Source organism: Onychostruthus taczanowskii, unplaced genomic scaffold (assembly GCF_017590055.1).
Source record: "Onychostruthus taczanowskii isolate IOZ18803 unplaced genomic scaffold, ASM1759005v1 scaffold22, whole genome shotgun sequence".
Classification (NCBI taxonomy): Eukaryota; Metazoa; Chordata; class Aves; order Passeriformes; family Passeridae; genus Onychostruthus; species Onychostruthus taczanowskii.
The window spans coordinates 4,049,858-4,065,560 of NW_024499462.1; the positions used below are offsets into that span (position 1 = coordinate 4,049,858).

Consider the following 15,703-nt stretch of genomic DNA (forward strand, 5'->3'; position numbering starts at 1 on the left):
GCTGCTAACAAAGGCTCTTTCGTTCTGGCATATATTTCTAATCTTTCATCATGAAATAGTGTCAGTCCTTTCAGTTTTTGAGAATTTTCTCTCATGCTTTTATTCTGGAAATATAATGTGTTTTGGCAGCTTGTTCACTATTTTAAACATGGTAAGACACAATTCACTGGTGCATGAGTCTCAGGTGTTTTCCTGGTGGAACAGCTTTACCACTGCTGCTGGTAGGTCACAGCATGGAGGTTTTATTCAGAGATTTTTAGCCCAGTTGAAACTTCTGGTGTTTTACCAACGTGGACTGGGAAGAGTGGTCTCCAGAGCTGGATAATGTGGTGTAAGTACATTTACAACCCAAATTCAGGAAAACATGAGTGGAGGGTTGAAGGAAGGCTGTGGAGTCCACAGAGTGGTGCTCTGACCTGTGCTGTCATGCCTGGTTTATACAGGTCATGGTTAGAGTGGTGAGTTTAACTCAGCTTTAAAAACCAGCAAATTCCCTGGCTGGGGTGTTAAAAGTCACAAAGTGTTGTTCATGTAACTCATGTAAATTGAGCAGCTTGTCTGAGACATGCTGGCGGAAGGAAGCTGCATTTAGAGCATCACTGGTATGTTATGACGGTTTTTCAATGTGGGGCTGCCTACAAACTCTAACCAAACAAGCTCCAAATTCTGGAGTAAGAACCCCCATCCTTACACTGAACATGTTAAGTTTATTTTGGGTTCTCTCTGGGCTTGTAAAATTCTTCATACAACAAACACTCCAGGAACGACGCGGAGGAGTTTCCCTCCTCTGAGCATCCTCTAACCCATCCGTGCTGGGTCTCTCTGTTGGCAGAATGGTTTGTCTCCGTTGCACATGGCAACACAAGGGGATCACCTCAACTGTGTTCAGCTCCTGATTCAGCACAACGTGCCTGTGGACGACGTCACCAATGACTACCTGACTGCGCTGCACGTCGCTGCCCACTGCGGCCACTACAAAGTCGCCAAGGTCCTCTTGGACAAGAAAGCTAATCCTAATGCCAAAGCACTGGTGAGTACACAGCAGGGCACTGTTCACAGCCAGGCAGTCCTGCAAAGTTGTGCTGGGACCTACTGGCAGTTGTTTTCTGCCTGCTGATGGCTGACAGAGAGGATGTGCTGTTATTGCCACGGCTCAAGAGCACACGCTCGAGGTTCAAAGTGTTAATAATGTACCCTGCAATCAGAGAAGACCTTTGCTTGCAGACAGTCAGCAGTGATTTATGAATTTCTAGTAATTAGAGCACTTTTGCCTCCTGGTAGGGTTTTATGATTATGAGTAGATGAAAGAGCTGCAGATGTAACTGTTGTAGTTTTTGGTATGGAGGGAATCCTTATTTTCTGAGTGTTGGTACACAGAAAATAATCAGTGACCTTTAAAACTGAGGAAATTTTTATAAGTTCTCAGTGGTGTGAAACAGTAAAAGGTAGGAATGAGTTACTTAATGAGTATTTGTGGTATTCTATCTCAATGGAGTCCTGTGCCTTTCTACTTCAGAAACAACTACAGCAGCAAAATACATTAGTGCAGTTAAACTGCATACAAACAGAATACATTAATGCCTTTATGTTCAAATTGCAATCTCAGTCCATTCTGTTTAAAATGTCTCTTTGATTTGTTCTTCAAGAACTGTTCCAAACAAATTTACATTCTGACATGAATTGGGTTGATTGGTTTCACAGCCTGATGCTAACTCATTCAACTCCTGAAATATTATGTGAGCTCCTGAACCCCTCACAGCCAGGTGGGATTGACTCTCTGGAAGGCAGCACAGGCTCCACAGATTTCCTTCTCTCAGCCCCTGTGCTTTTGGTGGCAGACCAGCCTGTATTCAGGTGTCTGTGATCAAGCTTTCATGATATATGAAACACAACTGAGCTCACCCTGGACATTGTCCACTGCCAAGGAGAGGGATGAGAGCTCCTACACTGGAACAATGACATGGACCTCACATTGTGAAAACATACAATATTCTTTACTATATGGCAGGTAAAAAAGGATCATTTTGATCAGATCTGAGGGACCAGCTCTGCCAGCAGTTTTCAGAATGTTCTGCAAAGGCTCTTTTGTACTGAGCAGCATCAGCATTCAGTGCTCTGATGCTGCTGTACCAATCGTGGGTGCTCTGGGCAGCCTATTTTCCTGGTTTACTTTTTTTCTGTGGTATCATCTACACTAAATAAGATGATAGTTCTAATGTTCACCCCACTGCACACGTCCTTTTTATAGGAAGGGGTGAAATACTTCTAGTTGCAGTAAGCTGACAGGGAATGAAAGGAAAAATTAGAAAAAAAAAAACCAAAACAAGTAGTGAAAATAGTTTAGAAGATGTAAATTCCAGAGCCTGTAAAATGTAAAGTGCTTTTTTTAACCAGAAGTTCTAAAAGGTTAAAAGAAAACCAACCAAAAAAACCCACCCCAAATCCCCCAAAAACTCCAGCAGAAAACCCTAGCCAGGTAAAAGTGAATATGGTAAGCAAAAAAGAAGGGCTTGACAGTTCTGGATGAATTGAGATTTTTTTAATAAATTAAGTATTGGAGTGGGCAATATATTTCATAATTAAAACTGGATATATGAAATAGATCTTTATCTTCTTATAAATTTCTACTTTCTATTACATGAAAAATGTAGTAATGCCAAAATAAATTTGGGAGTTGTTAATTTAAAACGGAAAAATCTATTTTGTGAATTCCATACTCAGTTCTATTTTTTTAATTACATAAGGGCATGAAAAAGTGTGTTCTTTGTCATTTCCAGAATGGTTTCACACCTCTTCACATTGCCTGCAAGAAGAACAGAATAAAAGTAATGGAACTTCTTCTAAAGCATGGTGCATCAATTCAAGCTGTAACTGAGGTAAGAAATGGTCTTTCCATACTTGTCTTGCTTTTCTTAAAAAATTCATTGCCTCTGTATTGATTAATATTTCAGTATTGCTGAAAGAGCATTACCACTTAAGTCAACAATTATTTTCAACTAGTTGTTATGAAACAATAAAACTGAACAATAAATCACAAATCACAAACAACTGCTATATGTTGGGATTGCAGTGAGAATAACAAGTGAAATGTAACAAAAAGAACTTCCTAAAATCTACCATTTCTGCCAATTTTCTTTCTGCAGTTTAAGGCCTTAATGATGAAATTTGCTCTGTTACAGACACTGAGGTGAAGACTATGCTTCATTCAAGTCCTTTTTTAAAAGGTGGTTTAATTCAGACCTTTTTTTGGCTTTCCAAAAAGAAGTTCTATTCTCCCACGATCATGGGACATCACAAATCAGTGGGACAGAAATCAATATGCTGTCACTTCAGTCAGCATGAGATAGTCTGCACGCAGTTCTTGGAACAGTTCTGAGATTATTTAAGTACCTATGGGAGTTTTTATTTCCATGTATGTATATTGTACCAAGTTAGGAGAGGAGCAAGGATCACGTATATGAATGCATGACCACAGTGGAATGGGCCACGTTAGAAAATGACAGGGGATTCCATGGATTAAACAAAGTGCAATGGGGAATAGTTCCTCTCCACAAAATGGAGTTTGATTTAATGTGTGTGTGGTTGTTCTAACTATTCAGCAGCAAACCATACAGGTCCCTTCCTGGCTTGCTTGAGGAAGAAGAGTTTGCCCTGGTTACAGTTCATGTAGTTCCAGACTAGTGTTTAAAAACTCTTAAAAGCATTTACTAAATTGTTTGAAACAGGTAAAACAATTTACACACCCGGCCAGTTATTCTGCCTTCCTGCTCATGTTTGCAGTTCTGCATGAGAAAGGAAGATAAGTGCTTTCCTCACTTCTGCCCTCTGGGACTTGTATATATCTGTGGGGAAGCTGCCGAAATCATGGGGATGTCCAGAGATCCACTGAGCTTTCTCCTGCTCTTGGTAGCAAAAGACCCTTCTGAAGGCTCTGGCTGACTGTTGGTACAGCTGTGCAGAAGCAGCTGTGAGGATGCTTTTGGGTGGCTCTAAGTGGGGAAATATTAACTACTGATTGGATTTTTAAAGCAAAATCCTTGAGGTCATGCCCTGCTGAATGACTGCTCCCTTTTTTCCTCTCTCCCTCTCTTTTTCTCCTATTGGGCTTTCATATCCTGTGTAAGAGCAGTGGTGCAGACTCATGATGGTGATGGTTTTTTGAACAAGCTGAATGTTCTACAAGCAGGAATGCTTCTATGTATTGTTTTTTTCATGTTCCAAGACAATATTTAGCAAATGACTAATCTTAATCTTGCTTAGCTATGGTTGATTTTGATGATGAAGAACTACTGAATTCCTAGAACATTTATATATTTGCTCATGAACCACGCTCACAGGTGTTCCCAATCCTGTGTGCCCTTTCATTTAAGCACATGTGTATGGTTTTAAGATACAACCCTCTCAGAAGAGCAAGCAGCTGGGTTTACTCGCTTTAGAAAAATTTGTTTTCCTCATGACATTCTTGAAAAGGTATGTGTAAATAAGTATTTTAATTGGACTTTGGTCTGTTTTACAGTCGGGCCTAACTCCAATCCATGTTGCTGCCTTCATGGGACATGTAAATATTGTATCACAGCTAATGCATCATGGAGCATCCCCCAACACTACCAATGTGGTGAGTCAGGGCTTCCTTTCAGCAGGGCAGGACTGGGAATGAATGTGTGATAATATCTGGGAGCAGTACTGGGATGGAGTGCCTGATTCTGCTGTCCACCACCCACCTCCATAGCACCTGTGGCTCGTGCTGGAGTTTTGGCAAAGTGCAGCCTGCTGACTCCTATTTGGGAGATGCTTGGCAGGTTGAGGAAATGTCCAAAGGGGCTGACCCTAAGCAGGCTCTAATCTCTTGATTTTCTGAAGTAAAGAATGAGAACATACTGTAGTTTCTCAGATGGAATTTTTGAGATCTGTGCTTGACTGTTGAGCACTCTTTTCCCAAGACCCTGGGGGTCTGCCATTTAAGGAAAATTCAACAGATTGCAGCAGATTGTGGGGACATATTGCCTGTGTCCATCCAGTGTTCTCCTCTGCTGGCTGTGTGCTGCGTGCCCCAAGGCTCCCGGGCCATGTGTAAAAACTGAACTTGCTCTCAGATGGGTATTTGAAAGTTGGGAAGTGGAAGAGAAGCAGAAGCATGTTGATCTTCTTTAACAGTTTGGCCTCCTTTTCACTTTCCATACACAGGTACAGCCAGAAGACAATATTTTTATAAAGTCTTCATCTGCTGATTCTATTAAATTACATAAAAATGCAACACCTTTTGTTAATTAGCAGATGTTTGTACCTTAAGACACATTGATACCCAAAAAGGTAGAAACCACTTTCCCTCCTGAATTGTTCTGGTTTCCTTGGATTTGTTTTTCATTAAGTCCATGAAACCTTAGATGAATGTACTCAGTAATGATTTTTTTTTCCTTCTTGTTCAGCTGCCTCAGTGCTTGTCAGAAAACAAATGATAGTAGGGGCATAAGACATTACAGAAGGAAAGCCAAATATATGTGTGCCTGAATATACAAAATTTGAAATACATTTTTTACTAAATTCAGGATATAATTTTTAACATTGCTAATAAAATGCTAGTAATATAAAAATTGCACTGTCTCTTTTCAGCAAAAAGTAATGACAAAGGCACTACTGAGCTGGGAAACTGACCCTGCAATAAATTGCTTTGCAGCGCACAGTGTCAGGTCAGCTATTGATTTAATGTTACATCTTACAGACAGCGACAGCAGAGTTTTCTAGTGGAGATCATTCTGAGCTGGGCCGCCGGTATTTCTGTGTTTGTCAAACACGCTGGTGTTTGTTCTCCCTGCAGTGTGTCTTTAATTCTGTTCTGTTTTTGCTGCTGTGTGCAGAGAGGAGAGACAGCGCTGCACATGGCAGCCAGAGCCGGACAGACAGAGGTCGTGCGGTACCTGGTGCAAAACGGAGCCCAGGTGGAGGCAAAAGCCAAGGTGAGGAGATGGCCCGGGTGGAACAAACCTGGGTGATCCCTGCTGGGCAAAGCAGGGACTCACATTCATCTTGGGTGTGCCCTTCAGGATGAGGAAGAGATGAAGCCAAGCCTTTGTGGTGCACACTGATGTTTTGTTATGTATCCTCTAACTGTAGCCATGAGTGATCTTTAAGAGACAAGGCAGAAGATGTCAGGTTGTTACCATCCCAGTTTTTAATATGAATTATCATGTGTTTGAAGAGTTTTGTTCTGAAGTGGGATTTAAGGAGGGAGAGGAGTTCCTCAAATCCGCTTTTATTTCAGCAGAATCGGAAACCTTCGGCTTCTGGTGTCTCCTGTCATGTCCCTAAAGCAACAGCCTTATATGTATTTAAAAATACCTAGACTTCTAAAGAACACTGCCTAAAGGAAGGAGGCACAGTGAGGGGATGTAGCAGAGGGCTGGAAAGAAGGAACAGATCCTATAGAAACAATTTCATTTGGGGAAGGTTAGGGCGGGGGAAAAAGAAATGGTCAAGAGGCATGAAGGAACACACAAAATTATGGAAATCAAACAGTTCCAGGAAACAGACAGAGCAAGGAGATAAATGGATGCAATAAATAGCAGTCTTAATAGGTAAACTCAGGAAATATTTTTTCCCCAAATGGTCATAAAATGGATATTTTATTTAAAAAAACAAACTATTTTTCATTGTGAAAGTATCTGTGAATTGGGTCACAAATAAGTTTGCTGTTAAGGTTATCTCCTTATAAGGAACTCTGACTAAATATTTCTAGCTGATACAATTTATATCTGCAAGGAGCCTGACAACAGAACTGATTGATGTGGTTTGTAAATCTCCAAAGACAGTCTTGAGAGTGAACAGCTCATGCTCAGAAGCAGTCATGCAAATATTTTCTGAGTAAATTCACAGAATGATTTAATTTGTGCAAACGACCATTGCCTGTGATCAGTTTGTTAACATAAATAACAACTAAATGTGAACAGTAGATTATACACCAGTGCTAACATCAGCTGAGAGAGATTTGTGGGAAACAGGCACAAACTGGAATCATTTAAGAACCACAAAGATGCTCCTCCAGTCAGAGAATTGCTCTGCAGAGGAGAAACATTTACACCAGAGGTGTGAAATCAGTCTTGTAGGATGCGCATGGGCAGAAGTCTCCCGTCCACAGGGCAGCCCAGAACTGCAGGACGGTTCTCAAAAGGTAGAAAATTCAGCAGGGGAAAATGGGGGAGAGAAAGATGCTTGGCCACACTGTTGTGATAGTGTGCTTAATCCAAAAATTGTACAGCAAAGAAGGGGGAGGACAAAAACACAAAACCAAGATAATGAAGAGGTGAGAAATTACCTCTTAAATGCTCAGAACAAGGTCACAACACCCTAATATTTCCAGTGAAGGAAAAGAAATAAACCATGAGATTCAAGACAGGGAAACACCATACTTAAAACTATTCAGATTTTTGTCTTCTGATGAGAAGCAGAAAGTGACAATTAATTTCCACACCATGCTCTATCATCAGTTACACTTACTGAAAATTTAACTGCAGAATACCAATCAATCATTCACCAGTTAAAAAAGCACAAAAATTATGATACTTTATGCAAGTTTCCAGCCAATAATTGATTAAGCTATTAAGTGTTGCTGTGAAATATAAAAGAGATCAAGATGTGAGGAAGAGAATTATGCACTAGCTTTGTTTTAAGTAAGGCCTGCAAAGTGAGGCAAATCCAGAGAAGGAAGAAAATGGATCAAGTTATTAACTTTTATGGATTATGTCACTGTCTGGAATATTTTGTGATGCACTAACAAAGGGCAAGGTATCTTTATGGTATGACACAGAGAAAGCCAGTGTGCAACATTCCCTAGCTAAGACCTCAGCAGAATTAACGCTTGTCTGCAATTTGGAAAAGTGACAGAATGTGGGCAGATACCTCCTGTCCCAGCGTGAGGGGCAGTTTTCTCATGCTGGCCTGTGTTGTTCCCTCTGTGTTTAGGATGACCAAACACCGCTGCACATTTCTGCCCGCCTGGGAAAGGCAGACATTGTGCAGCAGCTGCTGCAGCAGGGAGCATCTCCCAATGCAGCCACCACGTCGGGCTACACGCCCCTGCACCTTTCTGCTCGGGAGGGGCACGAAGATGTAGCTTCTGTTCTTTTGGATCACGGTGCATCTCTGTCCATCATCACCAAGGTGAGCAAGCTGCAGGAGCAGCAGAATCATTGGGCACACCTGCAGCAAGGGCTGCTTGTGAATGAAATGCTGCAGGAGCACAGTGTAAGTGTGAACTACGCTTACACTGTTTATGTTAAAAGAATACAAAGGTTCACACTTGTACCTCAGGACCTGATGTTTAACACACCCCAATGACCAGACAGGCATTTTCTTGGAATGCAAGGAATGCAGGGCAGAAATTCCAGGCGGGTGTTGATAGGCTTGCCCTTGGGTCTTAGGTAGTGTGAAGGAAGGAACAGACTTGTCCCTTGTTTAAAGTAGATAGTGCTTTACCTTGCAAGGGAAGGGCCTCCAGACCCCACAGGGCAGTTGGGAATCTGCAGACTTGCTGCCTGGTCTCAGGACTGCGTAAGGGGGCGGATGGAAGAAGCTGCATCCTTGCAGACCAGAGACAAACCTTGTTTGCCCCGAGAAGGAGTGCCCAGAGCTGCTATATTCCTGCTTTCTCTTACAGAAAGGATTCACTCCACTGCATGTGGCTGCAAAGTACGGGAAAATTGAGGTAGCCAACCTCCTGCTTCAGAAGAATGCATCTCCTGATGCTTCTGGAAAGGTAGGACATAAGAAACCACTGCCACTTGCACAGCAAATATCTCAAACCAGATAATAATTTATTAATGTCCTCCTACTTACTTACCATCACACTAGTATCCACAGCCTGGGTTTAGCTGGAATTGGTTTCATTTGGTATTCCAGTCCCTGCTAGGGTTACCAAGAGTCAGCAAACTCTGGACAAAGTGACTTTTATTGTCATTAATTGACAACAAAGTGATGTGCTCTGCGTTCACATCCAGGGCGATGGAGGATGGAGACAAACCATTCCCCCCGTGTTCCTCCCCAGACTATTTACAGTCCTTATCAGAGTATTTGGGTAGCTGGCTCTGCTTCCCCAGGTCTCATGATGGGGGTGGGGAGCAAAGGCCAATAGGACCTCAAGCTTTTTAAACCAGCCAGCTTGGATTTTTACAGATCCAAGGGGCAGTTTACTTATCCACTGCAGTAAAAGGAAAACATTGCCAAGGGTGTGACCTCCTTTACCCTGGGGGCAGCACAGATTTGTGCTTCTCTGTTCATCTTCCCTGGGAAAAGTGAATGGGGCTTTCACAGCTCGGGAAGGATTTCCAAATTTGTTTTATTTTTTTATTCTAAAAGTTCCCAAAGACTCTGGATACATGAATGAATAACAAATGTGTTTTTCACCTTATCTGCTGGAATTTTCCAAACTCCTGTGTTTCCCCTGGGGAGGGTCTGTAACAGCACTTGTTTGTTCTGCATGTGTTTTTAGAGCGGTTTAACACCACTGCATGTAGCTGCACACTACGATAATCAAAAAGTGGCCCTCCTCCTGTTGGACCAGGGAGCTTCACCTCACGCCTCTGCCAAGGTACAAGTACTGGCTGCTCTGGGGGAGCAATGCCCAGGCTTTTTATGTCACTTTATTCTCTGTCTACCCCTGTTCTTTCTAGGCTGTGTTTGTTTGCAGTTACAGGAGGCTCAGTGACCTTGTTTGTTAATGTCTCACGTCCACATATAAAGCTGCTAGGAATAATCCTGCAGGTGAATAAAACAGCAATTTAAAAAAGCAAATAAAGATGCAGAAGCACTTTAAATCACCAGTTTCAGTCCCAGAAAATACTGAGCCTTGCTTTCATTTTTCCAGCCTCTTCAGTAATTTCTCCAAACTAGGCAACTTTGTAGCTTTGCATCTTAAGATCTGTGCAGGGCAAGCTTGGGATTGAAACCCAGCTATGCAGGGGTACTTCTGTTTGTGCCACAGGATGACATCTGGGGCAAGATAAGTTGGTCAGCACAATATATGTAATTATTCATGTGCTTCACAAAAATATTTCTAGCCCAGCATAAATGGACTGGCAAAAAATAAAACTAGTCACAGCCCTGCTTTGATTGTAATTTACTATAGGCAAGACAATGCCTAGTGTAAGGTTTCAGAGGATATGAAAGAATAAATATGTAAATTTATTCTGGTAGTGCATAAAACAAAGAGAATTTAGAGAAGCTTAAACTATTTCTTTTGTGGATCCCTATTTTAAGTATGGGATGGATAAATACTATAATCGATCAGAATATAATCGATATTTGAGCAGGAACATTAGGTAAAGCAGGGTGGAAACATATGTAGGTTGAAGCAGATTAAGTGCAGTGTAAATACCTCATTTGAAACAACCCAGACAATTTCCTTAAATCACTGCAAAAGTCAAGCCCTGTGGAGGAAGGAGAGCTAATGGAAAAACCAGTATTGTAGTTAGATGGGCAGTGCTCCTTGATTGCCTTCCTGTCACGCATGGCAGAGTGCAGCCATACACTGGAGCCCTTCTGCCCGGCTGCAGGAGAGGATGGAGTGGTGGGTCCCAGAGTTTGTGGTGCAAGGAGGGGAAGTTAAATAAACACGGACTGCCCGCAGCCAGGCGCGGTTTAAAATCAATGCTGTCGATAGTGGCGATCTGCCAGAGCGGTGCCCCAGGGGGGCAAGCAGAGCGATCTCTGATCTTTCACTACTGCAGCACAGCTCTCTCAAATGCCACTGGGGGGAAGGAAGGGCCTTCTGAAGAGGATGAGAAGGCACTGACCCAGTTTTCACTGAAAGAAGCTGCCAGCGGGAGCTGTGCATGCTGTAGGGGCAGGCATTGCAGCAGCCCCTGCCGAGGGCTTGGGAAGTCCAAAGCAAGGTGGAAGCCCTACAGAGTGGGGCACAGCACTGCACAAACCCGCGTGTCAGGTCGCCCCAGCTTCCCCATCCGTAACAGAGTGGTTCTGCAGCTGCCACTTCAGCCCTGCAAGTGCCAGCTGTAAGTGTGCCTAAAAGAAAGCATTGGTTAGTGTTCTGCAGTGAGCAGGGTGTCAATACTAAATAAAATTAACCATAACATGTTTGTTGCTGCGGGCACCCCGCTGAGCACTCATCCAAAAGATGATGTTGGTAACGGCAGATGATTTCCTGTACTTTTTGTAAGTGTGGTCCAGTAAATAAATGTTATGTCATTTCTCATCACTGGCTCCACAGTTTCATCAGTGGTTGCATTTCCTGTCACACTACTGTCTTTAACACTGATCTTAAGAGTGGCTCATTAGCCAAGCACAGCAAAATTTGCCTTGAAGAGTGATAAGTGACAGGGTGTGGGAAATGAGCATGTCAGAGTCTAGTGCTGTGGTACAGTTATTCTGATGAACCATTATTCTCTTTCATAGGCAAAAATTGTGCCTAATTTCATGTGTGGCTTATCCCTAATTTGAATTTAGCATTCACTTTACGGTGCTTTTCTTCCTTGTCATGCCATCCCCAAAGCTTTAGTTTTCCTCTCTCCCTTCATCTTTAACCATTTTCCCTTTTTCCACTCTCTTCCCTGACAAGCAGAATAATCCAATACCCTTCCTTCTAAACTTCTCTGTTGCTTTCTCCATCTGTGCATAGTGACAGAGTGCTGCCATTATGAGCAGAAGATGCAGACTGGGACTGAGCTGAATTTCAGATTTTATTTTTCAGCTCTTTTTTTGCCTTCTCTTGGCAACCTGCTGCTGTCCATTCCACTGAAAGCAATATATGAAAGCAAAATATTTCTGAGGAAAAGCCTTGGAAACTGCATTTGTTATTTTATATAATGCAATATGAGCTACTTTTCAAGGAGTTATGTTTTAGCAGATATGCAAGATTTAGCATGTATTATTTAGGATTTATTAGGTTCTGGTGTGGCAGTGGTTGTTTTACATGGCAGTATGATGCAGGAAGTCTAATGGAGAGGATTATGTTTGTTTTTCCTGAAGCACTTTATCTTCAAAGTGAAAATTCAGTGGCCATGTGCTTCCTTTATTGATTGTGGCACTGTGTTTCCTGAGTGTCATTTTCAACTACCTTGGTATCCAAGATCTGAACTGAATCTGACTTGAATTTTGAAGGTTACAGAACCTTTTTCACATGAAACTAGTGCTGTGCATCTCTTGCTGCCAGGTTCCTATTAAAGCTCTCTTGTAATCGTTTGTGAGCCCCCATGTATTTATTCCCTGCTCATACCGGCATTGCTCTGCATCTCTTCCTTTTCAGACCAGCCCTGCTGCCCTGTGGGTGCAGGGAGGAGCCCAGCCAGGTGAATGCTTTGTGCCTTTAGGTAGACGTTAATGGGGTGGGTAATCTGAGATGCAAATGGTATTTATGATGCCGTACAAAAATACAAAATGGTTTATGCAGCTTGGGTCACATCCCCCCTGACCTTGTCTCTTACTCAAGTGCAAATGTGTGCACATTTGTCATTTACTTGAAAATGAGGGCTAATACATTTCTGAAAGACGGGAAGTTCTTGACTAAACAGTCATTGCAATCTGTACCAAAAACTGGTCGTACCTCCATCAGAGTTTTGGTATTTGTGTGCTGATCAGTTGTTCTTTATATCCATTTATCTATTTTCTGCCTATCTGTCTCATTTTAGAGTTACAAAATTGTATCAGGCAATAGATACTGCATTTTTATTTTTAGTAGTGGGCTCCCTGGGTACACATATTGGAAGGAATGAAAAGATAAGGAATGCATGACTCTAAAGTTATATGCTTCAGTTTTCCCTTGATCTGAAAAAAAACCAGCTTGTCAGTAAGGTTTAGGGTAAATGCTGCAAGAAAGGCCATATTTCATGTGCATGATGCTTTTGTTCACACTGGGAAATGGGAAAAAACCCCAAACAATAACAGCTGTTCTGAGTTATGAACACACATCCTGCTCTTCTGTTTGTTAAAGATTTTATGTACATTTAAGGAAAAGGAGCAAATGTCTATGAAACAAAACTCAAACTCCTATTTCTATAGATTGTCCTTTCCTGAAAATATACTTTAAAAAAAAAAAAAATTGCTTAAAGGTCAGGTACATTGGTTTTCCTGAAAAGATACTTTAAAAAAAAAAAATGCTTAAAGGTCAGGTACATTGGTTCTTGCAGCTTGTTAACATTGTATTTGACTGTGTTTGACAGAATTTTTAGAACTAACGGCGTAATTATTCACAGAGTTGGGGGGGGACAGAAAAGTGATTGAATGAGCAGCTCGCAGTGAAGTGCTTTCTGTTGGCAGAATGGTTACACGCCCCTGCACATAGCTGCCAAGAAGAACCAGATGGACATAGCAACCACCCTGCTGGAGTACGGCGCCGACGCCAACGCCGTCACCCGGCAGGGCATCGCCCCGCTGCACCTCGCCTCCCAGGACGGCCACGTGGACATGGTGTCACTGCTGCTCTCCAGAAACGCCAACGTCAACCTCAGCAACAAGGTGGGCCTCCCCCCAGCCTGGGGCTAAGGCTGGGTGGAAACAGGGTGAGGAGGAGAGGGTCTTGCTGTTAAATTTTGCCCCCTGGGATTCTGCACGTGCTGGAAGCCGCTGCAGGTGTCTGAGCACACGTCATCATCTCTGCCGGCAAAGAGCAGCGTGCCATGTCACACTGAAGGAACCTTTGTAGTACCCAAGGTTTGGTGATAACATGTGCCGCAGTGGAATTTATTAATCCAGCATTAATTTATGCTAGTCTGCCAAAACCTGGCCAGAAAGAAAGTATCTTCTTCCCCACAGGGGCTACTGGGGCTGGCACGCATCATTTATCAGCTTCTAGGAATATGCCTATTGCATTTGCAGTGACCCCCGTGGCAGGGAGGAATGATGCATCTGACTCCATGTTCTCAGAAGCCTAATTTATTATTTTATGATACCATATTATATTAAAGAGTACTATGCTAAAGAATACAGAAAGGATACTTACTGAATGCTAAAAAGATAATAATGAAAACTGGTGACTCTCTCCAGAGTCCTGACACAGCTTGGAACTGATTGGCCAAAGAGACAAAACAGCTCACAGCAGAATCCAATGAAACAATCACCTGTGGGTAAACAATCTCCAAACACATTCCACATGAGCACAACACAGGAGAAGCAAATGAGATAAGAATTGTTTTCCTTTTCTCTGAGGCCTCTCGTCTTCCTAGGAGAAAAATCCTGGGTGAAGGAATTTTTCCAGAGAAGGTGAATGCCACATATGCCTGCCCATTTTTCAATTGTTACATGCGTAATTGTAACTTTTACTTTATTTTTTTGGGTTTTTTCTTTTATTTGTAACATTTTTAGCACTATAATATTTTACGACAAAAAATGTAACGTACCAGAAAATGGTAACACATATTACCACCTCATGATAACAGCTGACTTGTTGAGGGATGGTGACTTTTTTAATGGGATAATAACAGCAACTTTTTGAGATTTTGTTCCTTAATATAACTGATTCTTCCTCCCCAGGGTATGTTCCTTAGCCCACAGTGACTTTTGGTATCATTTCTCCTGGTGGAAGGAAAGGAAAGTTGATGTATTTCAGTTTATGTGTGAATTCATAGGCCATTAAGTCTGCTCTATAGGAATGTTTCTAGCAAATGTGCAGCCTTAATTCTTTAAATGCCCCAGTAGACATTCTTATTTGATATTGTCAAGTGCAGTTTCAGAATGGATTTGTGTGGCTGGATTAGGCTATAGAAATTTTTATTCATATTTATTCAAATATTTTTTATTCTCAGCAGGTAGGAAGAGTTAGTATCCTCCAAGGCAGTGGGTGTTCTGCACAGGGCTGCTGTGTTTTCCTGCTTCTAACTTTCCAATTTGATTATTTGTGGGTCCTCCTTCAGAAAGCTTCTCTTGCAGATGTGGATTTTTTTTTTTCCCCACAAGTCTCAATTGTGTGTGGGCTTATGCAGTGCAGGAAGGACTTTGTATCCCCATGGGAAATTTGCCATGTACGTGTTCTGCATCCATTGGCTATCCCATTTTGCTGCTGAGGTTAATTCAGGGAGCATGATTGAAGTGCTTGGCACATTGATTCAGTGCCACCAGAGGTTAATTACCTGCAGCATCCAGCAATCTGTTCAGTTGTAATCTCCAGTTTCTCATTGTGCTGATAACACCACCTTTGGGGAGTAATTCCCCTCCATACTCTCTTAGGGATGCACATTTCCTCAGAGAACAGCACCTTTACATTCAAAGGCAGATGTTTAAAGCCCAATGACTTCTGAGTTTTGCAGCTTTGCAATGCGAGTAAAAAGAGCATTTATTTCTTCAGGACCCACAGAATGGTTTGGAGCTGCATACTAGGATCCCCCATACTGAGCACTTACTAAATCTTCTTAGGAGGTTTGTCCATTAATATCCAGGCTCCATTAAGTAATTTATAGTTGGTTACTGTTGCGTATTTGTGTTAGTGTCACACCCAAGCTGTGTTATCATCAGGATTGCATCTTGGAGTGAAATGCAGCGGGGCCATCTCAAAATAACTGGCCTTGGTAGGGAGTGCACTGTGGCTGTGGATTTGGGCTCAAGGGTGGGAACCAGTGAGTGTTCCTGCCCGACGTGACAACTGCTACCACTTGCTCTTCTGTCCTTGGTGCTGTTCCTGTAGGAACTGGAGAGAAAATTAACCGTAATTTGCAAGGAAAGGATATTCTTTCTCATTCCTAACAACATCTCCTCAGCAGATTCT

The 15,703-nt window shown here is 42.2% G+C and overlaps 1 protein-coding gene across 6 annotated transcripts in view; it reads left to right on the forward strand.

The window, feature by feature from the left end:
• Window positions 1–15,703, forward strand: part of ANK3 (ankyrin 3) — a 287,480-nt gene that overhangs the window by 180,831 nt on the left and 90,946 nt on the right. For all 6 annotated transcript variants that reach the window (XM_041404780.1, XM_041404784.1, XM_041404782.1 and 3 more), the window contains exons 10-17: window positions 833–1,030; window positions 2,778–2,876; window positions 4,517–4,615; window positions 5,856–5,954; window positions 7,957–8,154; window positions 8,651–8,749; window positions 9,482–9,580; window positions 13,264–13,461. In XM_041404780.1, coding sequence (XP_041260714.1) covers window positions 833–1,030; window positions 2,778–2,876; window positions 4,517–4,615; window positions 5,856–5,954; window positions 7,957–8,154; window positions 8,651–8,749; window positions 9,482–9,580; window positions 13,264–13,461 — 1,089 coding nt within the window. The remainder of the gene's footprint in view (window positions 1–832; window positions 1,031–2,777; window positions 2,877–4,516; window positions 4,616–5,855; window positions 5,955–7,956; window positions 8,155–8,650; window positions 8,750–9,481; window positions 9,581–13,263; window positions 13,462–15,703) is intronic.